The sequence below is a fragment of the Blennius ocellaris genome (genome assembly GCF_963422515.1).
Source record: "Blennius ocellaris genome assembly, chromosome: 10".
In the NCBI taxonomy this organism is placed as follows: Eukaryota; Metazoa; Chordata; class Actinopteri; order Blenniiformes; family Blenniidae; genus Blennius; species Blennius ocellaris.
In genome coordinates, this window is record NC_137659.1 from 16,220,504 (window position 1) to 16,248,188 (window position 27,685).

General features: G+C 39.9%; 1 protein-coding gene across 1 annotated transcript in view; it reads left to right on the plus strand.

Moving 5' to 3' along the window:
- Positions 1-27,685, plus strand: part of carmil3 (capping protein regulator and myosin 1 linker 3) — a gene marked incomplete at both ends in the record, with an annotated part of 86,249 nt that overhangs the window by 36,011 nt on the left and 22,553 nt on the right. The window contains 13 exons of the mRNA XM_080503076.1: positions 620-729; positions 2,293-2,370; positions 9,043-9,119; positions 13,689-13,793; positions 17,117-17,186; positions 17,285-17,366; positions 19,435-19,531; positions 19,620-19,674; positions 21,209-21,381; positions 22,375-22,443; positions 22,804-22,897; positions 26,492-26,590; positions 26,713-26,832. Coding sequence (XP_080359202.1) covers positions 620-729; positions 2,293-2,370; positions 9,043-9,119; positions 13,689-13,793; positions 17,117-17,186; positions 17,285-17,366; positions 19,435-19,531; positions 19,620-19,674; positions 21,209-21,381; positions 22,375-22,443; positions 22,804-22,897; positions 26,492-26,590; positions 26,713-26,832 — 1,229 coding nt within the window. The remainder of the gene's footprint in view (positions 1-619; positions 730-2,292; positions 2,371-9,042; positions 9,120-13,688; positions 13,794-17,116; positions 17,187-17,284; positions 17,367-19,434; positions 19,532-19,619; positions 19,675-21,208; positions 21,382-22,374; positions 22,444-22,803; positions 22,898-26,491; positions 26,591-26,712; positions 26,833-27,685) is intronic.

The window sequence follows — 27,685 nt, forward strand, 5'->3', positions numbered from 1 at the left end:
TGTAGGAGCTGCCTACTTCCACACAAGCTCCCCGATACGAGGGAACAATTCACTTCCTGCAGCAACTGCTGGTTGTAATCAATGTTGCATCGTCGAGTGAGAAGTGCACAGAATGATGATGATGATGGCTGTACACTTTTGTATTTGTTGCAGCTGCTGGATATTTTTCCCCATGTTGTTACTCTGTCTATATTTAATCCTCAACTTGCGGTGGTGTGCTTTGTTTTGCGTCACTGTTGGAGAATGAGGATTTTAATGAGGGGTTCCATCAGGCCTGTGGGTGTAATTGTGTAGTGATCTGATTTGAGAGAATCGTTTTCTTTTGTTTGGCTTTCAGGGTCGACTTAGAAACTGGAATGGGAGGGGAAAAAGGTGGCTGGGTTAATTTGAACGCTTGTTTCACGCAAGCCTGACTTGTGTGCGCAGAAGTTTCTGTGAGGAGATGTATTTATTTTTTTACTGCTGGGTTTTCTTTCCCTCCTCGTTATGTATTTTCACATGAATTAATTGCTTGGCCAAGTGCAGATGAAGTAAACCCACAGGAAACCATGGTGCTTTGAAGACGTTCATCCATATTCCTTGCCTTTCTTTACCAACGGTCTCATTCTTCTCCCATTAGGTGTGGTTTCATTGTCCCAGGCTCTGTGTTCGAGTGATGACTACTCCAATTCTCTGCTGCACCTGGACCTCAGCAAAAACCCTGGGGTTTTGTCTGGAGACGACGCCACTGTGAGTGGATCACCAACACATGCAACACAACTATTCTTTTTGTAAAATACACAGCCGACTGAAGACAGACATTTGTAAATAACTGATTTACTTTGCACAAGGTTGCATTTGTTTGAGGTTTGGCTCATTACATTGATCACTTTTGTTAGTTTTGTGTTTCTATCAACTGTATTCAGCAAAGCCATCTGTTTATCATGATGCCTCAAAGTTCTAGTGTTTAAAAAGTGACAGGAAAAAAAAGGGAAAGTACATGAATCCTCTTGTAAGTCTGCCTTTTGATTTAAAAACCTGACTATCATTTAATATACGCTAAACGGCACCTTTGTTAACTGTTAAAGAGAAAGCAAATAATTTCATTATGCATCCACTAATCAAAACATTGCATGAGATTCATCAATTTTAAAGGCCAAAAACTGACTCTGCGAGGCCAAAGGCTCTTGAGTCCAGTCGGCTTCAGTCTTATTTGCGCATAAGGCAGATGCAGCTGAGGTACAAAAAGTCTTTTTACCGGGTGATCTTGTTCTTTTCCTCCCTCCCATAAACTGCGAAAGGTGACATGCCCAGCCAGTTGCTATTTCCCGCACGCTCTCTTCAGACTGAGCCCCTGAAGTGTCTTCTTTAGAGCAGCTTGAGGTCTCCTGGTGGCCTCTCCAGAGTCTACTTTCTGCTGACTCAGTGAATGTTTCAGGATGGTCTCGGCAGATTTACAGCTGCTCCTTTTTTCTTTTTACATTTCTTAATGATCGAGTTACCTTTACTCCACAGGATGTTCATCAACTACTGAATGAGTCGCCAGTTGAGGTTTTGCTACGATAATATATCATTAAATTGCGAATTTTGCAGACGCATGCATGGGAAAATACCAGACGAAATGTCTGTTCATCTGTCCCATTTCTCTGCTTGCTTCATTGAAGTTGTGATCATAGAGACTGGAGCTTATCACAGACTGAACAAATTAAGCAATATGTTTAGTAAAATGAACATTTGGCAATTAGATTGAGTGATAAGTTGAAGTGATAAGATGATTGAAGTTTGCAGTGGTTGATGGACATGTGTCCATCACCAGGCTGAAGGATAAATGTGCGCGTCAGTGTGTCTGAAAGGCAGGGTGGCCATTTTGCTATGTAAAAAAGAAGAGGTAGAGATTGACTCAAAAAACACAAAGGCAGAAAGATGATTGGACAAAAGGTTTGACGTCAGACTTAACGATCATGTCAGAGAGTGGGAAGTAATGAAGAAAATAGAGCTGCTTCATTGTTTATGAATAAATATAGATGGGACACAAATGTTCTTTCTTTACCGTGTGCATAGCCTCATTGAGCTCCACCACAAGGAGCTGTTTAAAAAAACAAAACCGCATGAAAAACATGTAAATATGTATTCTGTATTTTTGGTCTGTAATGAGTTGGAATTACTTGGTAGGAATCAGTTTTACAGTAAAAAGGAGCCTCTTAATCACCTTTTCTGTTAAAAAATGTTTTCATTGTGAATGTGTGCACTTGGCTCATCAACTTTTCAAAGAAATTAATAAAAAACAAATGTATTGTCCTTGTATCCATACAGAACCTGTACCTGTTCCTGGCTCAGCCCAACTGCCTGGTTCATTTGGATCTGTCTGGGACCGACTGCACTGTGGACTCGGTCTGTACTCATCGCCTCCGTTTCAGTCACTATCCGATCATTCCGCAATGATCTCATCTCCTGGATGGGATTCTGGCCCAAAATGTAAAAAAAAAAAAAAAGAGAGAGAGAGAAAATGCTAAAATCTTGAACATGAATCACCCGCTGCACAAAACCTCAGTTTACTTAGTGGGGAAAAGCTCTTCCTTGCATAATGCTCGGGGAGTTCTTAGAAGGCACGACAATAGAAATATAGAGCTTATAAATTTTATAATTATGTCTTGATTAGAAGGCTAACAGAAGGATTTGTAGTGTGTGTTTGTTCACTTCTTCGTCACTACAGCGAGAGATGACTTTGCCTGCATTACTGCTTCTAAATTTAGCCAGTCTGTGAGCCAGTGTGACAAACAGTGCCTTGCTGCATTAGCAGACACGATAACAGCTGAAAGCATGACGGAGCGGCCATCTTGGAAGTTCAGGGACCGCGCTGCCATGTATCTGCCCCTATTAGTTTCTGATGAAATGGTTTTTCTTGTTGCTTCACAGTAAATTAGAGAGATCCAGTGCTGGCTCTACAAAGAGTCTTGTTTGTTTCGGTAATATTGCTTTTGATGGTGCTCTCTTGCTCCAGGTGGGAGAAACGACAGTAGAAACATGAAGATACGTTTTTATTCCCTTTGCTACATTATGGTGCGAGGTCAGTGCAGCTTGACTGAGGAGCATATAGACGCTGCACCATCTGGGTATCATGCAATATCGTACTGCAAGCATTGCAATATCCCCTCACCTCATCCAGAATAGCAGAAAGCAGCCACCTCTGAGCCTGGTTCTGCAAAAGTTTCTTCCTGTTCGAGGGTCTTTGTCCTTTCCAGTCACTTTATGCTTGCTCATGTGGAACAGTTGGATTTTTCCTCTGTTAAAAGCACCTAAAAAGTTTAATTGAACTCTAAATCGATATAAAGTGGATACAGTTTGGTTAAAGTTTAAAACTTTACTTTATTATCAGCATCTATATAATATTTAGTTCAAACATTGCATGTGTTCTGCAGAGATAAATTGTGTGCTTCGGAAAAGTTTCATCAGCCGATCTGCCTTGCCCTTTCGTCTTCAGGATACCCACATTCATATCTAGAATATTGAAGAAATGAAATGTCAAAGACATGACTGTCGATGAATGAATGTTTGCTGCCAGCAATAACTTTCCCAAATGAGTAACACCTCGGATGTGGTGTTAGAATAAACAGCAAGACTGATATTGATGAGATAAAATACCTAACAGATGGCAGACTCTGCCACGACTCATAATGAATACAGTATAAAGTGGCTTTTGCAGAGTGTAGATACATTGGAAGGTGATTTTAAATATAATGTAGGTATCTATCTTTGATATACCTGATTATTCGAGTGAGGATCACAGTGAGCTGAAACCATTCAGAGTTGAGATATAAGATAAGTTGCACCCTGGACAAAGCCACCAACCAAAAGTTGCTTTACCAAAGTATTTCTATATTGTATACAGAAAGCAGTAATAATGAAAATCATGTAGAAATATGTAGAAACAACGTGTTCTTAAATATTGACCATCTTTCATCTCCTGAATGTTTTCAATAGACCGGGTGAATTTCTTGCTTTCTTGGTGTGTTTTACTATCAGCTGTTGTCTGCAGTTGGGTTGGGACATGGTAAAATCTTTGTTGCCATGATATGGATAACAATGAAAATCGAACTGGACAATTGAGTAATGAGAAATGCTGGTCTGAATGAGCAAGATCACACTTATATTCAAGACTTAAATCGGAAAAAGAAAAATTCTTCATGGGGGAAAAAAAAGAAAATCTGCCATATCTGATATACCACCGAGTTCTGGTTCCCTTTACCTTTTGGAAGCATTGGATGCATGTCTGAGGTGCAAAACACAACTGAGTTATTCTGAAAACTGTGCAGCCAGAGTAAAGTCATCCATGAGCTGTTCCTGCCTGTGTTCACCACCACTTTAATGAACTTGCTGTTAGTTTTAACATTAGAGGAAGAACATTCAGAAGTCACTGGCCTGATAAAGGTGGAATAAAAGCCAATCTGCCAAATCTTTTGATCGATACTGTATACCCACATGCATGCCAGAAAAAAATAGCAGGGGCACTCGTAAGAAACCCACATAATTTCTGGCAGAGCATACAAACTCTACACAGTGTGCAGTTAAACATTACATTGCACAAAAATGTCACAAATAATCTGTAGATTTAATGACTATTAAATAGGAGTTAAAACACTATGAGGTGCCAGTTTGTAATGTAAATATCCTGCCTTTAGTTTGAATTCATTGCTCTCTTGCACTCTGTTGCTTGCATAACATTTTGAAAACATAACTTTCACAGGTGGTGACATTTTTCTACATTATGTACCTACTGCTCAGAATAGTTCCTCTGCTCCGAGTTCCTTCCATCCACGGCGCCTTTCAGCTTCACTGTGTTACTTTTGCCTTCTTCCCCTGCTGCACTTCACTTCACTCCAGCAGTTTTAAATATCTAAAAGCTGAGCGCTTGTCAAGGAGGAATCCGTTTCATGGAGGGAATAACCTCCCCTCGTGAAACCTATCCTCCTTCCTGTTAATGTGGGCCATGAATTTTCTATTGAATTATGTGCATGAATGGAAGCTGCTGCGTCTGTTCTGCTTTATTTGCAAGTTTTCAGACTTGCTCCCCTTCAGGGGGTAAAGACCTCTCTCTGCGGTACCTGCTAATTGTCATTTATCCTTTAGAGAGAAACCATCTGAGGCAGAAATAGTGTTTTTTTAGTGTTCCCTTCTTAGATTGAATTATTAATAAGTTTCTGTTTTTAATCTGGCCCGACATACACACAACGGTCGATTAGTCAATTTGTGTGATGGATCGCACTGTCAAGGGAAAAATGGATTTGTCCGATAGTTTAACCTCTCACAAGTGATGAAATTGTGCTTAAAGGCTTACAAGAAATTGGATTGTGATGCCAATTATATTTGCCTCTGTCTAAAAAACACACATATATCATCTTTATTTCAGGCTTAATTGGGTCACAGTTCCTTGTGCTTTCAAGTCAGTATTCCTTAACACTCTTTATTGGGAAAGTCTGCTGTGTCGTCTCGACATGTGGGCTTGATTACTTACATATGCTCATTGATGGATGGTAGACACTGCGAATTCTAAGCAGGAAAACTACCGTACATGTGATACAGAATACTTGATTCCCCACACAGACTCCAAGAAGCCCCCCTCCCCCTCTCTTTTTAATGTGACACTTGATGGATATGCATTCTAACAAATTGAAGAACTGTAAGTAATTCTCTTTTTTTTCCTGGTATGGGTTTGGCTTGTCTTCTGATTCAGTGCAATACAATTACACTTCTTATTGCCCATTTGGTCCTACTATCGGGAATTAGTAGACTTATTCGACAGATGAGCACTTTCCCCACACACTCTCGGAAAGATGGGTAGAAACGCTGCCTGCTGTATTTTGTTCTGCTGCAGGAGCTTCAGAGAATTAACCATTAAATAAGCAAGAAAACAGAAATTACTTAAGATGAGATGTAAAAAGTGTTTGCATGTTTAATGTTCTGGAAATTGTTTACCCCCCCCTCCTGAGCTGTAGTTAAAGTGGCGTAGGGGATGGGTGTGTGAATTAATTTCTATAAGTCTTCACATGTTGGTATATACTACTTCTGTGTATCAGGCCTCACATTTGAATTAACTATGGACTTAAGGCATGCAACAACTCTAAAATATGCTGAAACAACAATTCATTTGCATTAAAACTTTGTTTTGTAATGATCACAAATAGTCAGCTCAGCTCATTCCCAATTAAATAAAACAGAAATGCTGTTCACAAATGAATGAGTCATTGATTTTATAATATCCCAAATGGTGTTGTGATTCTAGGAGGAGGCATTCTGTTACACCAAGCATGTACAATTTTGTTCAAATATATTGTACTCAGACCATTCAATCTTCAGTAAGGGTTTTTTTTGGGTTTTTTTTTTTACAGGGCTTGTTGAAGCCCAAAATGTCACAATAACCCGTATTGTTATAAGATATATTGCAATAAAACCTGAAATGTAATAACTGGCCGATAATGTAACAAAAATGCTGAGCCCAAAATGTGTTTTAAAAAATTTTAATAAAACACAAAATGTGATGATGGGTGAATAATGTTAAAATAATTTAAATATTAATGTGTTTAATGTTATACATAATTTTGTACTGATAATTGGAGAAATAGATTACAGTTCAAGTTCAGTTCAAGTCCAATCCATAAATTATTTACTTACTTTATGATGTAATAATATTATTACAATATTAGAGGACAATTATTTTGCTTGTGCCATAATTCCATTTTAAAAGTGTTTTAAGTTTTTAGCTCAGGGTCTTGTTGCATTATTTTGGGTTTTATTAAAAAATTAAAAAAATAAAAATTTCAGGCTCAGCACTTTAGTTACAGTATCAACCAGTTATTACATTTTGGGTTTTATTACATTATATTTGAAAGCAATTCGGGTCATTGTTGCATATCGGCCTCTAACAGGGCTTTTATACACGCTACAATAGATATGTGTATTTGTATGCCTACACGTATATGGCTTTTTTTCCAAGTCAGAATCAGAATTGGGTTTATTGCAAGTATAGATTACACAATGTGAGGAATTTGTTTTGGTGAAATTCGGTGCAACATGTAGGACTTCTTGTTCTTGTGTTTGAAAAGTTATTATTGCTCAGCGTAGCTCTCATTTGTAGTGTATCCATCAAATATTGTGAAGTCATTCAATGTCTTTAATAAGTCAGTGTTTCAGTTAAGTCTCCTCTTGTTTTGCTGGCAGTAAAATGTTCAGAACAGTTTATTTTTATAACTCCATTGAATTCAAAGCAATCCAGGCATTTCAAGTTATACTGCCAGAACATTGTAAATATAATTATAGAATCTATCCAAAAGCTTGTCAAGTGGTAAAGAAGTCTTTTTTTTTTTTTTTATACCGAAGCCAAATATGAGAATGATTGCATTTAAAAACCAGAAAATGTACACGAGGAGGCCATATTATTAGGTATGCTTTTATAATCTATTGTGATGCACTGCAGCTGTTCCATAAATCAACCATGTCTTTATATTTTCATTCTAAAATATACATAATTGAATTGAATCAAAAACAATGCTCATAGTGTTTCGACACATAACTATTTAAATTCTTATTCAATTCTTGGGTTTTACAGGTTTTTTTTTCATATGGTTAATAGTTTGCCTCTACGCTGCTCACAGCTGCAGCTCTTTCTATTGAAAGTTTTGTGAATCATTAGCTTCTATTGTGAACTCTGTTGATGTCTTGCTTAAGAATACTTTTATTCGAATCTGTAGCGACATTTCTTTCTGGAATTCTGTACCTTTTCTTTCAATATTTCACTTACTGTCAACGTATTTACCCCTTCAATAGAGGCAGAATAGAGGCGGATGTGTCATTTTCCCATAACATCATGAGTTGTAACCACTTCTTTGGATTCATTCAACTGTTTACACAGAATGTGTGCCTTTCTGGCAATATCAAGTCATTTAGTCAAGTCTCCTTTTCTGATATACAAATTGGACTGTAATATCCTGTTTTGCTTCACACTCTTACACAATGATGGTAGTGACACATATCATGATGCAAGTTGTATTTTGAGTCAGAAACAAATGTTTTTTTCTCAATAATAACAAAATGAACTTTCCCTTCCATTGAACTCTTTGAGATTAAAACAGGTATAGAGCTATCGTAAAGGTTTAAAATGCTTCTTTAGATGTTATTTCGGTGTCTTTAACTCCTGTGCAGGTGCATCCTCACCTTTGCATCAGAGGCTGCACCGGCGTGCATTTAATGTACGGTTCCAGGTTTGGCTATGTTAACACCACACATTAACCCACAGATACATTACATTTGTGTGGTTTTATCTAAAGCTGCAGCATGTTGGGGAGTAATAGTGCGGTGAAGTAAATGAGTGTTTATTCACATTTATTTATATACGGAGGAGCTCTTCCCTGCTGTGTGGAGTTGATTAGAGAGTGGGCGCTAAATTGACTTAATTCTCCCATCAGTAGAATCACCTCATTTTCAGGTCTCTGAACAAATGATTGTCTGTCATGCTCAAATGCACAAATGATGTGTCATCCTCGGGACTCGAAGCAACAACTTTATAATGGCGGCATGCCCAATGTGCATGTACATAAAAGGCTATGTTGTGGAATATTTGTCACATTTGATGCTAAATACCCTTGCGAATGGATATAAGAACTGAAAAGCACTTATTCCTATTCAATCCTCGGCCATGTGGTGTGGAAGGGATGAATTTAATCCTAAACCAAATAACAAGCTCTGTCCTAATTTGACTTACAATGATCTCATTCAGTTGTGGTGCATCTTTTTACACATTAACTTGTAAAGCAACTATGAGAGTTCATTTTTAAATGTCAAATAATGGCAGCCTAATTTACCAAAGGGTATTTTTTCCCAGAAGAGGCTTCCACCACAAAAGAAATACTGTTATTTATTTAGTCTGCTCACATTGTATTTGTGTCAGCTTTAATCTGCGCTATAACCATTTGTGCAGAGCTCAAGAGCTAAAATAACTGTTATACAACACAATCGCTTTTGCTGGAGCAAACATAACTCAACCCATTTATCTCTGTGTTTCTCTGCCAGTTGTTTGGGGCCTTGCTACGAGGCTGCTGCGCTGACCTCTCCTACCTGAACCTTTCCAAGAACTCCTTCTCTCACAGGTGGGTGTTCAACTCCAGCGTAAATCCCTGTGAAGGCCTTTCCTTTTTGGAAGAAAGAAGCAACAACAAACACATTTGTTTTCTGCTTATATGACTCAGCCAAACGACTCTGGAGGAATTCCAGTCTGAAAGCACGGAGAGGACCAGCATAATTATTTATATCCTGCTGTAGATTAGTGTTCAGCCCTGGACCGCTCTGACAAATTAGCGCGCGCTTGCATCACGTCACTCATCTTCTTTGCCCTTCTGCATATGTGTACGCAGAATGTGTTTCCAGCCTGCTTTACTGTACACATGTCACTGTTTGCTAACAAGTTTTCTCTCTGTTGAGCTCCTGTATGTCTGCCCACAAGTGTTTCGTGTTTTTTTTTTTTATTTCATTTAATTTAATTATTTTTTTTATTTTTTTTTACATGTCTTGTAGTATGTGTGGTTGAATGAGCCCATCGTCTTTGTTTGCTTAGCAAGCAGACAGAGGCAGTGTTGGCTCTCATCATGTCTTGTCCCACAGGAACCCAGGAGCTTCCCTGTTAAGCATATTACATTACAGAATCACAGACAAAGAAGTTAGTGAAAAATGAGCCTAATTTTAGACGGGAATTATTGTTCCAATCCCCAGGCTGCTTCACCGGTGTTTTTTTTCCCTCTCTCTCTGTTTCGTTGCATCTTCTGTATCTCTCCAACCATCTTTTACTTCTTTGCATCTGTGTGGCAGCACTTCTTGAACACCCCCTTCCTTTATATCCCTGCTTCATCCACCTTTACCACCTGATTTTTATCTTTACCTTCTCTCCTGATTTTTCCCCCCCCCTTTAGCTCTCCTGTCACTCTTTCTCTTATCACTCTTTCCTCTCCGTCATATTATCCACTTCATCATCGTTAATGCCAGTTTCTCCTCACATCTCCCTTCCTCCTCCGTTCCTCCCTCTGTTCAGAGTTCGTACCACCTCCTGCTGGTCCTCCTACATTAAACTCACACTGGCTCAGTGCTGTTGGTCAGATGGCTGCGGTGTTGTGGTGACAACACGGAGCCACAAAGCTGAACCGAGCTGATAAGAACCGCCTGACTGCTGCTCATGAATATGGAAGGGGCTGCCTCAGACCACGCTTTCAGCCGCCCCACATGCACGCATACACAGATGGTGGCACTTTCTTGAAACAATGGACGGCCCAGCATGTATACTGTTACAGAGGCGTGCACGTGTGGTTACGAGTTGCTGATGCAGCTCTCTGGAGAGGGTTTCGTGAGAACGGCAGTGACACCATATCTGCTTATGCGACAACAGCCAGTCCGTATCTGCAGAGTCTGACAAGCTATATGCTCATCATTACAAATGGGTCAAAGGAGAAATGACGGCTTACACGCTGGGAGGTTATCAAGCTTGCAAGAAAAGAAGCTTGTAATGAAGCTACATTGCATCTTCTTTTTTGTTTATTAACCTTTTTAATATTATACATCATACCTTTAATATTCCTCTGAGGTTTTAACCTTTAAGTTACATTTTGTTTCACACTGTAGTTTTATCTTGTGGAATGATTATTGGAGCATTTAAAAGATACGAGTCTTATACATCTAATCGCCAGGAAAAAGCAATGTACTGTGGTTAACACATGCAGCGTTGTAGTGGTGCTGTGTGCACACCAGCGTGTGAAACAAACCCACCAAAAGTAGTTATTTGTGCTGGATAATCTTGCGAAGTTGGAGGCCAGCTTGGCATGCGCTAAATCATTTTGTAGCGTTCGCATTTCAACCGTGGAGTCGTAACAATCTGTGTGAAATGCCGGGTCATATGCACAAGGACAAAAAGGGCTCATAGTCACGGAGCAATATGCAAAAAGGAATCTATTGAAGTGGAACAGAAATTGTAGGAGTTGTAGTGATTAGTCATTATATTCCCAGCCAGTCACATTACTGCGCTCATATCTATGAAACAGCTGTGCGCAACACATGGGCACATGACGAAATTGGCTCTGCAATCAGAGAGAGCAGAGTGCAGAGAAGAGTTTTCTTTTTATGATGTCTCTGAGGTTCAGGCTGTATTTCTGATATGTTGCTGGAGGCAGGTGATGTCTCTCTTGAAAGATAATTCTGGTTTATAGCTGGCACATTTCCAGTAATTGTGGGTATTGGTGTTGTGTAAGTATTATTACCTCTGTTGTTGGGAGGAAACAAGGACTCGCACGAAACTAGGTTTGCATACACCTGCAGTAACATATGCTAATGAACGAGAGTTTTACATTTTAGGTTGACACATCGTAGACCCGGTTGCAGCCGAAAGAGCATCGGGTGTGATTCTTGCAGATGAGTCAATTCAGTCTGGTTGCATTGCCGAGTAGACACGGCTTCAAACCGATGCCACAAAGACCAACTCGGTAAAGGTAAACAAGGCCTTGATAGAAAACTTCTATGCCAGGTGACGTGGTGACATTGGAAATGCTTCCAAATGTGTGGAAGTTAAAACGTAAGCATAAAAAGGAATTGATTGACTAGGAAGGTCTTAAAAGTGCTCAGGTTTCGCTGAAATAGTGCCTGAATCTGCTGCAATCAGCTGAAACATAAGTGGTAAACGAACCTGAGCAGATGGTAAAATAAATTTTCTCCGAGGAGTTGATGCATCGCTTCGGGAAGAGAACCACTAATGGTATGAAGCATGTTTGAACAGTATTTTTGTACAAGGACTGGACTAAAACTACTGATGCGTAAACGATTCGACACGCAAACCTTTGATTTCATAATAAATAGATATGTAATATTTTCAGAACGAAAGCATTTTGTAAAATCAACAGTTATTTCAGAGTTGGTAGGATTGAAATTGTAAAGCCTATTTTATCAGTGATAAACGTCATTACGTCCTGAACAATCACCCTCACATTTATTCAAGGAATTTTTTGTCACTAACTGACCTCCAGTGCATCTTAATGGATTCTGGGGAACAAGAAAAAAATTGGATGAGGCAGAAAGCCCATGCATAGGGAGAATCTCACTATGCTCACTGTCAGGTAAGAGAGTAAACCACAGCTACTCCATAATACTCCTAAAAGACCACACATAGCCAGCTCGCTCCATATTCCACAATGAATCTTGGTGATTCCTTAACCCTTCTGTCGGTACGTCAGGCCAAAATCTTAATTTGGCTGCGACTTTGATTCATGAACATTTTACCTGCAATACTAATTTGTTCCAGACAGTCTCATGTGATATGTAGCACCCAGCAGGGAATACAGCTTAATGGCCTTTGACTGGTGATGCCATGTTTTCTCAATTTCCCCTTGATGTGCGATTTAATTTTGAAAGAGTCCGAAGCTGTTAATTGATTTTGGAGCAACCGGAGTAAAGAAACACACAATTGCAGTTGTTAAATGCTTCATTTAATGAAAAGAAAAGGGAAAGAAACAACATTAACATCAGGTACAGGAGCTTGTCCAGTATTGATGACTCAACGTTTCTTTATGAGCTGATAATACAAGAAAAGAGTGAGTGTAAATAAAGGATAAAGAGAATAATAACTGACTCATGCATTATAGTTCACCGGTAAAATGACTGGCCATTATGTATAATTATTGTTTGATTCTGTAAAGACTAAATTGTCTGTAGAATTGAAAAGGTAATTTCTGCTGGCCATTCTCTGTGCGAGTATTTGTGTTTATATGTCTGGATCTAAAGTCCTTTATCACAGAAAACAAAACTCGCTTATCAGACTAAGGGTGAAAATCATATGGGGAAGCAAACAGGCTATTTTGTTCCCAAGTAAACAACATATCAGCTGCCTGAAGAGTGGTAGCAGGTAATCTTTTCCCTGAAAAACAAACTTCATCTTCCTGTAAGATGAATTCCCCCCCCCCATGTCTCCCACACTTTATCCTGTTCTCTCCAGACGCCCTTCCTCATCCTTCCCTGTGGTGAATTATGGGTACAGCGGGGGCTGAGATGGCAGATTGGCTGTTATGACAAGTGCTAAACACGGATCTGAACCGGTGTATAACTTCCATCCTGCGGATGCTGAGCGTAGCCTCCACGCCGACTCTGTGCATGTCTACAGAAATATTCTTTGTCCTCCTTCTGATGACAGGCTAATGTAGAGTGTACGCCAAGCAGATGGCTGGATAATTGGTCAGTGTTACCTTTTAACTGGTGGCAGTAATTAATGCCAAAATCACCTTTTCACGGCGTCTGGTTGATATAATACTGACCTAAATGTCACAGCCGGCATCTGTCAGCTTCAGCCTTCCATCTTTTTTTTTTCTCTCCCTCACCCTTTTATCTCTTTCTTGCCACACTCCTTTTCTCTCCCTCATCTCTTCATTCCCTCAGCCAGTTCCCCGCTTGTCTACTGCAAACTTTCTGTCGCTCTTTATGAGCAGATCATGTCCCTGCGTCATCCTCTTTCTTGTCTCGATCGGTCTCTTATCTGCTCTCGTTGATCTCTCTCCACCTTTCACGTTCTGTTTAGCTGCCCGGTCGTGATCTATCCATAGACGCTCGCCCTCTGCTCACTCGCTCACCGCCTACCTCTTATTTTAAAGTTGTTTTCTTTTTTTCCCTTGTTCCCTTTACTTTTCCTTGCCCAGGAAAGCGAGAGACTCTCTGCCAACCTTTCGCCAGTTCTTCAGCTCAGCATTCAGCCTGACCCATGTCAGCCTGGCCTCTATGAAAGTCCCTCCGGATTCACTGAGGTGAGTCACTGTCGCAGCCAAAGATTTAAAGTGACCTTTGAAACTCGAGCCTCGCCAGCATCTCTTTGGATGCAAATCGCTTGCATAGTTTGAAGAAATGTCTATATATCCTTAACCTTTTTTAACTGACCTCCTATTTAAATTAATATATATGCTTATCATGAATAATTTATTATAACAGATAAGAGAACTTGCTTGAATTTTTTTTTTATTTCTCACAAAGCAGTAACTGACGTCAGAAATCGGAGGTCTATCATTTCCCAAACATGAATTAAAAATCGATGCCCAACACAGTTGTCATGAAGCCACTGATGTATCAACTGAAGCAAGACTGCGTATTAAGTCCCCAGTTGAAGGGCATCACATTGCACCTTCAAGTTAATATCAGCTCACAGTGCAAATGAAAGGAGGATCTACAAATGTCATCGCATATTGACTCGAGTTGGTTCAGACGGCAACACATGGCCATTGTCACACTTGGTGAATTAGCTGTTGACAATGAGCCTGACAATGGTCTCATGGGCCAAACTTGAAACTGTGACACGACAGCCTTTTTCATGTGGCATGTGAATCAATCCAGGACAGATTTAGGATTTTTTTTTTTAAAGAAATATCAAATCATCACATTGGTGTTGGATTGAGTAGAAAATCCTGTCATTCAACTATATATCTAGGGTGCAAATTGAAATGTTTATAGATTTCTATTGTAGAAATAGGCTATAGTACATCTCTAAATGGGATGAAACGTGTACTGAATATCTCCACATCTTGACACAATCCAATAGTGACATCCTACAGTGCACTACTCTGTATAAAATACATTGTTTGTATAAAATAGTCCTGAATTGGACTTAATAGACACATGAAGTTTATATTTTCAAACTGACACATCTGAAATATTCTACAGCCTCAAATCTTGCAAAAGTATGACCTATCTCAGTGTTTAACGCAACAATTCAATGTTGTTGGAAGACGGGAGCAAGGTTAATAGGAGTTTGACTGATCAAGGTGTAGGATGGATGGCAAATAAATCCAGTGACATCTGACAAACATCCAGTGATGCTTCAGCAAATAGTCTGTGTACTGATACATCTGGTGTTGTAGTATCATGAATATTCTGCTGACTACGTTTAGCTCTGAATCATGTATCACCACGCATGACGGCAAACTGGCAGCCAAATATCTGTGCCTTCATTTGGAAAATCTCTGGACATGATTCATATACTCAGTTGGCAGAATAAACTGCAATTAAAGCCAAGGTGCCAAGAGGATGTGGTAATATACACATCAACCAGTGCCTGTGAGATTTTTCCTATATTTTCAGAGAAAATGCAGTATTTTTTAACATTTAGGAGCCACAGTAGAAAGTGTGTTACGCCCATTTTCATGTTTGTACATCCAATAAGTATGAATGATTCAATTTATTTATTTTTTACTGTGAACCATTTAGATGAAGTTGCCTTCAGCAATATTTCAATTGATTGAAAGTTATTATCTAAATGTTACTTTGGAAATGTATCTATATCTATATCAACAGATCACTTCCAGCATTTATATGACGAAATTCACGTGCAGCAGGCATAATGAAATCTGTATAGTAATCCAATTAAGAGTTGAAGTACCACAAATAAGCAAATGGCAAAATGTAGGAGACATGTTTTCTTGGTTTAATACTGGAGACATGATTTCCCCTCGGGTTACAGCCCAGCAGCAGTGTTATCATGTAAATGTTTTTTTTTGTTGTTTTTTTAACAGAATGTTGTCCAACTGAAACAGATCAGTTTTTTGTTGTTGGTTTTTTTTTTTTTTTTTTTTTCAAATTATGTTTGCCCGTGGTGGAGATTTGTGATGAAAAGTAGCTCGTGAGACAACTCACGGATCTTATGATTTGTAACTCCCAGATCATTCCAAGTGTGTTAACAGCAATTTTCAGTGATACCACCTATCTGTGTCAACAAGCATTTGTACTGCTGTGACTGTTTAGTCAAACTTGAAGCCTCAGAGTGGTGGAAGATGAATTCCCACCGGAGGCCACTCAAACTAAAAATGTTTCCACTTTAGTTTGAAGTACTGGATAAATTGAGCTCTGGAAAAATCACCACTGAATGCATGCAAATGTTGCATCCAAGAGGAAACTCCTTAAATGTAATATGTAGTATTTCGGTCTGTAGTCCAACTGTAATGCATTGCTAATGCACAAGAGCCTTGAGAGGAGCACAGTCAAATCTGCCCTTGTTTCAAGCAGAACCACTCAGCATACAAGGGCGTTATTTTTCTGTTTTCATTGTCTCTGGTCTGAATACTGAAATAGCTTACGCCATATGGACCGGCGTTTGCATCCAAAGCATCAGTGAGATTTAATCATCAAAGCACACATTAGGCTTCAAACACTTTTCCTTGACAGCAGAGCCAGTCTACTGTTATGTTAGTAGTCTGGCCTTCAATCAGAGGACACAGAAACCGAAGCCCCCGCGTTGGCGAGCTGCCATGATGCTGACGTGTCTTTTTGCAGGGCTCTGTATCCTCCCCAGCTTCAGAAGATCTGTAGTTAAACCAGCTCACCGAACAGCCAAGCACAAAAAGCGGGTTTCCCTACGGGGATAAATGGAACATCGCAATATTACAGTTTCTCTGTAAGGTGTATAGCCCGCTGTTAGCTTCCCCCAGCCAAAAGAACACAATCAATAATGAAGGAAACAAAGAAAACTGCCAGCAATCGAGATGATTGCCTGCTGCAGGATGGATCCCAGCCAAGCTGGACTGAGCAGACTCCCCACTTAGCACTTCTCCTCATTACCACCTCGTGGTGCATAACTCTTAAATGTGTATTCATTGCGCAAGAACAACCTCCAGCAGAGCTTTGATGTGCAAATGCAGTGTTCTTCTGCATCCAGCTGGGCGAGTGTGCAACAATGTACGATTTCTTCTGGATAGATGGAGAAAAAGTTGGGGTTTTTTCAGAGGCGATTGCTGTTAAAGACTGAGGAAGCTGTGAATCTTTTTCTTTAAGCTACTTTTCTCTAAATCTTTTAAGATGGCTCTAAAATGTTTAGGTGTGCCCTGGAAAATGTGGCCTTGTGGGAAGATAAACCGGGTGAGGTTTTTAGAGGGTGAAAGAGAGCCAATTGCATTTTAGTAGGAGTGATCTTTAATTTTTACACTTTAGTTTTTATTCCTGTCTTTATCTCTTAATTGACCTTTGTTTCTCTTTGTTTCTACCCATCTACCTGTTATTGGTCTCACTCTTTCTTCTATGTGTTATCCCTTCCTGCATGCTGTTCTTTCTCTCCTCGCCATCCTTCCCTGATTGTGTTTTCCTGCAGGGCTCTGTTCCTGGGTTTGTCCAATAACCCTCATATCGCTGATTTACACCTGGACATCAGCAGCTGTGAGGTACGCTCTGTCAGTCTGTGCTTCACTTCATCATCTTCACAGATTAACGCCCGTGGCCATCCCGTCATGTTCCACTCCTCTCTGTCTCCCTCCTACAGTTGAGGTCGGCAGGTGCCGGCGTGATCCAGGAACTGTTTCCTCGAGTTTCATGCGTGGGGACTTTAGACATCTCTGATAATGGTAAGTGACTTGTCCGTGCGCACGCATTCACGAGGGGCACACTGGTGTGGGCGTTGGGTTTTTGTAAGCCCTTTGATTGCCGCCATAACAGACGGGAGCCCGACACCGATGGCTTTTGATCATGAAGGCGTCTTTTTAAGCCAAGCTGGTAAATTAATCCTAATGTGAAATATCTATGCAGCTTAGGCAATATCAGCATTTACAATGAGGGAGGAAACTACATGCTTCAAACACACACATTTGCACACACACGCACACACACATACATATCAAGGATTATCTCAGCATGAACTTGATTGCCCTGTGTTCCACTGTCTTAGCTGCTTTCTCCACATCAATAGAAAGACATTTTTTGAGTTTTTAATACCAAAAATTAACTTGGTACACTTTGACATCTTGTTCATTGGATTTCTGGCTGCAGTTGTACAGAAAACTGGCTGTTCTGTCTCTGTGTCTTCAAGGAACATTAGTATCATGAACTGTTTCATCTTGTTGGCTGTGTCTTTTAGCTGTGTAGCTCCTTAACTGAGGATGACTGTTGTTTTATTTTGTTCAACATTTTGGGGTTTTGGCACATGGGCTAAGTGCAAATACGTCATGTGACGTTTAAACCGCATTTAGAGGCAGTCGCTAAACACAGGCAAACATTTTTGTGTTGGCTGTTTGCCGCGCGTGTGTGTGCGTGTGTTTGTGTGTGTGTATATATGTGTGTATATATATGTGTGTATATGTACGTATGTATGTATATATACACACACACACACACACACACACACACACACACACACACACACACGCATATGGGCTAGATCTAATTTATATCAAAAACAAATCTAAACCTCCTTTTTTGAAATATTTAACATCAAGGTGGTTTGACAGATTGTTGATTACATAGAGGCGCAGTGTGTCTATTTAAAACGAAGCAATATTTTTAGGACCTGTATGATCCAATTGTATTGGTCTTAGACCTGAGTGTTTTCTTTGGCTGGTCTGTTTCAGTGTCAAGTCTCGTCTATATTAAATTGTTGGATCGGCATTAGCAGTGTTGGAACAGGAAATGTATGAATAATAGGGACTTACATTTTCACCCCAACCCCTCGGCAAGTGGGTCCCCACTTAATGTGATCTCATATATCTTATTTGTGTGTCTTTATGGCTACATTGTAGTTCCATCATGGTTAACTATAGCTTTAAACAGCGAAAACTAAAAATATCTTGGGATGCTCTTGGTTTTGATTTGATTGCTTGTTGAGGCATTTTCTGTACTGAGACACAGACGATATAGCTGATACTAAGCAATTATATTGTAGTGTTTACTATATTCATATTTCATCCTGGCAAACACCTCCTACATACAAAGCACAACAAGTATGATGGCCACTTACCAAATTATTTCCCCAACAGCCATTAATCTACGGTAGTTTTAATTTAATAGAACCAACTGTATTAGTAGAAATATATCTCCCCGTCTCGAGTCACATTTGGTGCTACTCTCCCCTCTCTCTGTTGCGTCACATACTACTTTGATAACATAACCTTGCTGTCCTATTATTTGACCATGCATAGTTTTGCTTTCCGAAAAATCCATTTTAGTGTTTGTTCCGTCAATACTTTTCCATGGTAACCACTTCCTCTTGGCAGCACCCTCCATCCTCGAGCCTCTGAAAAGGTGAGTGGGTGTGAGTGCAGGGTTAATTAGGTGCATTTTGGAATTTCTATGGCCAGTGATGGTTTGAGCCAAAAATTCCCCATGAGACAAAACTGAGCATTTTCGGCCAGAAAAGTTTGCACCCTGCAGAGTAAAGGATGACTCACTGCAGTTGCAGCCCACAACCAGTCCATTTTATGTGGTAAAAAAGTGACTTTTCCCCGTTTCTAAGATATCCTTCAAAGCCTTCTTTGTATTCAAGATGTACTCCCTTTAAAAGTTTCAGGCTTGTTTACTACATCAGTGCTTGCATGGGTGTAATTAAAGATTCACTTGAAAGTTTGTTTTCACAAAAGGTCCGTAGAGCATAGCAGTGCTGGGTTTGCTCTTGTACTCTACAGATGTGGCTGTTGTGTGCAGGTTTAGATGCCGACTTGCTGGCTGTCATCCCGGCGTTCTCTCGGCACCCCTCCCTCAAAAACCTGATGCTGGGAAAGAACTTCACCATCAAGGGCAGGTACAGTCCAGACGGGGAAGCAGCAGTGCAGATGGTTGTGAGGATGGTGCCGATGATGAATGTTTTCCTGTTGTTTCTGCCTCCTCAGGGTGCTGGATGAAATTCTGCAGAAACTGGTTCATTTGGTGCAAGAGGAAGAATGTGTGAGTTTGATTATGTAATATATTGTACATGCACGCACACTTAATTCTCTGTGGTGTTATGCACAGATGCACGCCTACACGTGCCTCGCGGATTTGCCGCCACTCGCACGCCTGCGCATGCACAAATACATCACGGTTTTGCATCTTTTTTTTTTGTGAGTGCGTGCGTGTGCACATTTAGGCTCAATCTCCCACCTGCGACGCACACAAAGTGCAAACATGCTCACGAGTCATGTTGTCCGTGGGCCCGACCAGTGATTCATTTGGTCTCAGTTTATTCTCGAGACTCCTGAGGCTCTCTCTCTGCTCTCTGCTCTGCAAATACAGCATGACAAGTAGCTTACTCAATTATTTACCACTGTTGATGGTGATAGCTCACAACCCGCTCCCGCTCGAGACTTGGGACAGATGCATTTATGCTCTCATGGCAGGTGTAATTGTGTGCATTCAAAGGAATTACACCCAGTTTGTTCGAGGTCAGTCTCCTACTCGGCTTAAGGAATGACGACACAAACATCCAAATCATCTGAGTCTCCCCTGCAGACATTTTTTTCATGATGTTGGCTCCATGTTAACACTTCAATACATGAGTCATAGAAGGTTGCGAGTTTCAGATGTGAGGAAATGAGAACTCCCACCAGGCGAAACGATATGTGCCAATTTCAAAACACATATTAAAAAAAATAAAAGACCTGTATTCAGTCTGAAAATTATTAATTCACCTCACTCATTAGCAACATTAAACATTAACTTCAAAGCCTGACAATGAGTGCTCATAGTGAAACTGAATTTTGATAATTACAGCTCCAAGTTTCTTCTTGTTTTTGGTTTCTTACTTGATAACAGACTGGCTGCAAGTGAGACGTTTATATTTTCCTTTATAAACTTGAGAGTATCGACCTTCAAATCTAACTCTTGGCAAGAAAGTGAATGACTGTTTTTCAAAATGTTATTGAAGTCGTATTTTAAACTGAGCCTGAGTGTCGGCTCCTGTTTCCTCAAGAAACTTTCATGCTTATGCAGTCTTTTGGTGTGTTTTTTTTCTTCCTTTTAGATGATATATTACTCATCTGAAACGCATTCAGAAATTCACAACATGCCATTGTATTTATTCAGTGTTTAAATTGTGTGAAATATATACAATAAAAGACTTTCACCTTGCTTTGAAAAGAAAGAAGAATAACAATGAATTAGTTAATAATGTGCGCATGGTTGAGATTAAGGTTGGGTTTCAAAATCAGAATTGTATCTCTTTTATTAAATTATTGATTGAAGGAATTATGTATGACAGAAGTCTAAATGATGAATAAGCATGGGTAAATCCACAGATTTCTTTGAAAATATAAACTAGCATTAATAGCCTATAATCTACCTGCATTGATAATAGATTAAACATTTGCTTTCATCATATATTGAGCTGCCCATATTAAACTCTCAACCTCCACACTCTCCTGCATGCTAAATGCATCCCACCAGCGTTATCTTGTGTGATTTTATGTTCAGATATTCTTGCAATGCTCTGTGCATCCCCCAGGCTCTGCAGTCTCTCTCCTTGGCCGACTCGAGGCTCCGCCAGCGAGGCACCGTGCTGGTCAACGCTCTGGGCTCCAATGCTTGCCTCCGCAAGGTGGACCTGAGCGGGAACCTCCTGGACGACTCCGGGGCCAAGATGCTCAGCAAAGCTCTGCAGATCAACACAACACTGAGGTGCGTGCAAGTGTGTATGTTTTCACCAGGGTTCTGATGCGGGGAAAATGGGAATAGTGAGATTTCATTGCAGATCTCAGAACTCGTAAACGCAATTTTTTTATACAGACGGATGAATAGGGCGAGAGTAAAAATGTATATATTGGGTATCGTTCACATTCTCTGAAGTTGCTGTGAGACGGTGAGTTCAAGGCTGCATTTTAAAGACACAGAGTAGAAAGTGAACCATGTACGAGATGTGAAGGTAACTAAGCACTGCGGAGTCTGAGGGATGGATCGGCAAATCAGGGGGAGGAAAGAAAAGGCCTTCAGGCATGGTGTGTATTTTGCCACCTTTAAGTAAGGGAAAATAAGCCAGTGAAGAGAAGATTGTTTTTTTTGGTCGTGTGTAAAGGGTGGAAGAATAAATAACGACTAAAAATGTGGGATTGGGGCAAAGGAGGACAGAGGCAGGACTGTAGGGTGCATGATGGGAGAAGCTGGAGACCGAGGAGGTTGGATATGGCCTAGTGAAGTAACGAAGAGATGGGAAAGGGAGACCACCTATGGAGAGAGATTTGGATTTCACCGCTTGCATTTCTAGGGCAAAACGAGTCGGGGGAGGAGTGGGTGGAGGGTGGTGGAGGAGGAGGGTGGATGAAAGGAGAGAGAGCCTCAAAATGACTGGATTTATCAAAAAAAAAAAATGTTAGACTGAGCTGGGTGTAGGTGGAGAATCTGCAGTGGAATAACAGAAGCTCATTAGTTGCATGGCAGTTGTTCATGCATCCCAAATCAAGAAATGCAGACTCACTTTATGCAAGTCGAAGAAAGTCCTGACGAGCGTCTTAATTCTGACGTGCAGCTTCATTTTGAGAAAGCAATGCAGCTTTGATGTGGTGTGAGAGAAAAGAGGGAGTGATGCGTGTGTGTTTTGAGCTTCAGAAAGCAACTGAACCTTTTCCCCCTCTGTGCCCGTCTCACCCCATTTCCTCTCGGTTTGATCCCTCTCAGGAGTGTGACGTGGGATCGGAACAACACCACAGCGACTGGTTTCCAAGATGTGGCGCGAGCTCTGGAGCAGTAAGACGAACACAATAATCACCCGCACTTTAAAGAAAAAAAAAAATGGGGGGGGGGGGGGCGATAAACACATAAAAAGGATCACTCACACACCCGCGTAAAAGACGGATAACCATCTCTGTACAATGTTTACTATTACCCATCGTTTCATCAGGCTTCTGACGTGTGTGGGTGGGAAGTTTGCTCTCTGTGTCGCCGTGCACGAGATGTGTGGGTGCATATGCATATTGGGGAATAGGAGACAATGGTTATGTGCCCTGAGCATCTTCCTCTTTGTTCTTGTTAACATCCTAATCACTGCAAGGTGAATATTGTCTCTCTTTCTCCGTCCAATCTATTCCTTCTTTCTCCAACAACCAGCAACTTCACTCTGCAGTACATGCCCATCCCGTTGAACGACGTTACTCAGGCGTACCGCAGCGCCCCGGAGAAGACCGACCAAGCCCTCACCAAGGTGAGGAGAACTTCTCCTTCCTCTTTGATGTGTTATTCTGCTGCAGCACTTCATTAAGATCCAGATGGTGCCTGACAGCATCACCTGACAATTAAGAGTAAATTGCATCAAGAGTTTGACAAATGGGTTTTTTGCCTTTAAAAGTAATCATTAAATCATTAGATATGAACATTTTTATGAGATTCTGTTGTGTTGCTCTGAACATTTCACTGTGCTTTCTGAATGTCTGAATAACCTAATGTCCCCACATCTACGAAAAACACCTTACAAATGCCTAAATACCTGCTGTAGCTGTGCCGTTCATGGCATGTTAACAAAAAAAATAAAATAAGAAAAGACATGCATTAGTTTAGGAAGAGGTTTAACCGCTGTAAAATAGAAAATAAAGAGTTTTGCTGACATTATATAATCACATAAACTATTAATAGACGTGTACTTCATAAATTTGGAGTCTTAAACAAAAGACTGGGTTCACTAATGTACATGCACAACGCTTGAACTGAGATTGTTGAATGTTTTGGGATGAAGTTTTTCTTAAAATGTTGTTTAGTGTACTACAAGGGTGTTACATTGGTTAGTATCACTTGTGCTGCTGTAGTTTGCATATCAAACAGTAGTGCACACCAAGAGGCTCCTACTTTGATCAGTTTAGTGAGTCACTGTTCCACACTGCCTTTGTTTTGTTTGTCCTTAGTATTCTCATTAGAAATTGTTTTATTTAGGACCAGTTTTCCAGCATTTGTCACTGTGATGCTGTTTGAGAAACTACAAAGAAATCTTTCATAATTAATTGTACTACTTAAAATGTTGTACCATATAAAATATATACATTTTATTCACTACCAAACGATTAAAAAAAATATTTACTATAATAATATATATATACATTTTCATCTTAATTTGTTTTTAGTATGAGACAAACACTTTTTATCTTGGCATATTTTGAAGTTATCATCAAATAACCCAGTCAGACAACAATAATTGACATTCCTCTGTTTGCCCGATATGCAACATGACCCAAATTGTTATAAAATATAATGTAATAAAACCTGAAATGTAATAACTGGTTGATAATGTAACAACAGTACTCAGCCTGACATGTAATTAATTTTTTTTATAAAACCCAAAATGTAACAACTGGTCCATAATGTAACAACACCCTGAGCCCAAAACCTAAAAAAAAAATATTACATTATGGGACAAGCACAATATTTCCCTCTCAAAAATTGTAATCGTTTTATTACATCATCAAGTGAGTCAATGATTTATGGGTTGGACTTGACCTGCTTCAATTTGAATAGCATTGAAATAATGAGTTCTAAAATGTTTAACTATTTGTTTATACGTATGTCTATATATACAGTTTATGGTATTCATGTATGATTGCTGTTGCCATTCATTCATGACTATCAACTAATCAATAGTCTTCTGTTCTCTATATTCTGTAACCTATTTCTCTAGTCATCAGTACAAAATAATGTATATGCTTTAAACATATTAGAGCACATTTAAATTCTTGTTACATTATCAACCAGTTATTACATTTCAGGTTTTATTACATTATATTTCACAACAATTCGGGTCATTGTTACATTTTTGGACATTGTTTCACATTGGGCTCTCATATTCCTCTTTTTGTGCATCGGCCCTTTTGAGATTATATCACTGTTATCAAACAAAGTCCTTTTCTGCAACAGTACATCTGTCTCAAATGTTATATCGCACTCATACACATGTATATCAATGATAAGGATGTCGTTGCCACATGCCTATATAAACTTCCACATTCCTCTTCTTGAAAAGTACATAGAGATTATTTAACAGACTCATAAAAGATTTGACCAACAACTGCAAGGAACACAATTCAGTACTTGATAATGTATGGGAGGTGTGTGTCTATAGGACTTTGTGTCCTGATGAATACTGGAAACCTTAAAGATGTCGCACAGTTGCTTTTCATTGTCTAACGATTGCAATGTAGTAGTCCAAATATAATACAACTCCCTCTTTACAAAAGGTTTCACAGACTAAATCTTATTTTTGTGAAAACATTAAATGTGTTTCCCCAAATCAAGATCATGAAGAAAACAATGAACGACATGGACATGCATGCAGTTGTACACATGTGCTGAAAAGTGCCACTCTTCTAGACTTGTCAGACATTTCCTCATTTACAATTTTTTTTTTTTTTTTTTACTGTCAAGCCTCTCCGGTGTACTCGGCCTATTCCTTGCACAGATCTCCTGCCTCACTGGTTTCACTCTCGCGATGCGCCTGCTCCTCCCACAGCACGTCGTCCTCGCTGCCATCCAAAGCATTTGAAAGCTTTTGAACTGCTTGTTAACAACAGAGACCAGCATGTGTAGCTCCCTTCTGCCCTCCACATTATGATCACCAAGTCAATGTTCATTGTGCGCGTCTTGTGTTTTAACTGCCTCGGTCAGGTGTTTGTACATTGAGTTTAGCATATTCATCTAGTTTCTGAGGCCACAGTGATGTTATAAAGCAGAGATAAATGCCAGACCCTGAATAAATGACAGCTCCATTTTTTCATATCTATTTCAAGAAAACCAAAATTGGTCGTTTTAAGATCAACACACTCGAGAATCTGTAATTGTGCACTGGTGATTTCTTGGGATCAAACACTATTGTCATTGGCAAACATGATCGCACCGTGCTTTGTCGTGCTTTGTATATAGTTTTTCTATTGTTAAAAGAGACATTTTTGATGTCACAATAACTGGTGGACTTTGTTTAACATAACAGTGAAAGTAACTGACAATAACGACAAAGAAGCAAAGGAATGACGGCCCGTTTCCAAACAGCACGCATTATGTTTTTTGGCAGCGCTGCCTTTTTCTGTGACAAGTCGCATATCCTCCCTCTTGCATTGGCCTCATGAAATCCATAAACAAATATCCATATGCCAAAGTGTGATTTGGGAAAGGTTGTAGTTAAATATTAATATCTCAGCACCACAGTTAACCTAAATGGTATTTGTCACTTGGCTTGTAAGCTACAGTTACCACTGCAAGTCTGTTTGCATTGCACGTCAAACTGCATTTCCCTGCCGGCTCAGCTGTCAGTCAATCAGACACAGCATCTTGCCTCTCTCGAGACTGCTGATGCACGTCTAGAAACCTCGCAAAGTGAAAGCATACTGTATTATGGTGTGCATACATACGACATGTTCTGTTGCTGCTGTGGCACTAATCTCGTCATGTTCCTGCTACTTAACAAAGATTTTCACCTAAGAGAGATTGTTGCATGTAAAGCTACTGATTACGTGAGGGTTTTGTTGGCTTGCACATTGTCTGTCGACCTGTAAGTCCTATAGTAACACTTGATTCCAGCTTTCTTCCGCGGAGATGATGTTGCAGTCAACACTTCCACCTGCTGAGTCAAGAGAATAAATCAAAGGCATCCCTCTTATTTCTGAGGATCAAAATCCTCTCTCCAGTCTCCTTATTACCATGCAAATGGACTTGTCTCTCGTCTCCTGCACACAGCACTTTGTAAACACCTGTCATCTCCCCTCTTCTCCCTCCTTGTTTGTTTTCTGCGGGTGTGTGTATGTGTGTGTGTGTGTGACAGATTCAGCGTGCCCTGCTTAGGAACAACCAGACTCAGCGTTTCTCTCAGAAACAGGCTCTGAGGCTGCACCAAGGCCTCGTCACCAGCACCGCCGAACAGGTGTGTGTGTGCGTGTGTCTGCTGATATGTGCTCATGGCGACGATGAAATCAGCATGTCCATGATGGCATTGAGACAAATGCCTTGTGTTTCTGAACTGTATGGAATCGCGCCTGTGTGCAGGTGATGGAGCGTCTGTGTGTGCGCGTGCAGCAGCAAGTCGGTGTCCTGAAAGGCTGCGAGGAAGGAGAAGAAGTCCAGACAGCCAGACAAATTCTCAAAGAAGCCAAAAACTCCAGAGCTGTAAGTGGATTAGCTACAGAAAACATCCTGTTTTTATTACATTACACAATGATCTCTCTCATATTTTATCAGTAAATCATTCTGTGTTTCTGTGCATGGTGCAGTCATTGATGGAAGTTTGGTTACTATATACTATAATTGTGGGTGTTTTTACTTCTTTACCATTACAGTTGGACTTTACACGCAATCAGATTTAACTCTTATTACTAATGGATGCTTTGCTGATTGGTTTTTTGCACTCTATTAGTACATGTTTCCTCAGAGGAAAAATGTGTTGGCATTGTCGAATCACAGAGCAAAAGCCATATCCTTGTCATCGCTCGTGCATCAAAATAGATTAAGAAAAAAAAAAGGCCAACAGCCCATTGCTGGAACAATAAAAACAAATGAAACTATAACAGAATTAACGTGGATGATAAAGATGGTTAAACTAGCCTACTACAAATATGCACTGCATACACAGCAATAAAACAGGCCAAGTTAAAATGCTCTGTGGCCATATAAAGTCCCATTAATACTGGAGTAACTGCAGCAATCTGAAACCTTAACTTTGTAATCTGAGAAAATCCATTATCACAAACTAATCAAACATCAGCCAGAGGTAAATTGTTTATGTTTCAGCTAAGAAGATTATCAAGCATTTGATTGAGTTTTAAATCTTGACTTCTTTGTTGTAACTAATTGCCTGAAACCTTTGGTTGATGTCATTTTAGCGATTAAACTATAAACATTGGCATTAATCTTTCTAAGGGATTCCTTAACTTTTGAATTTCTTGAATGAACAGTGATAAGCTGAAAGAAAGTATAGGACATATCTTTATCAGGATGTTTTGTTTTATTTAATTATAGCATA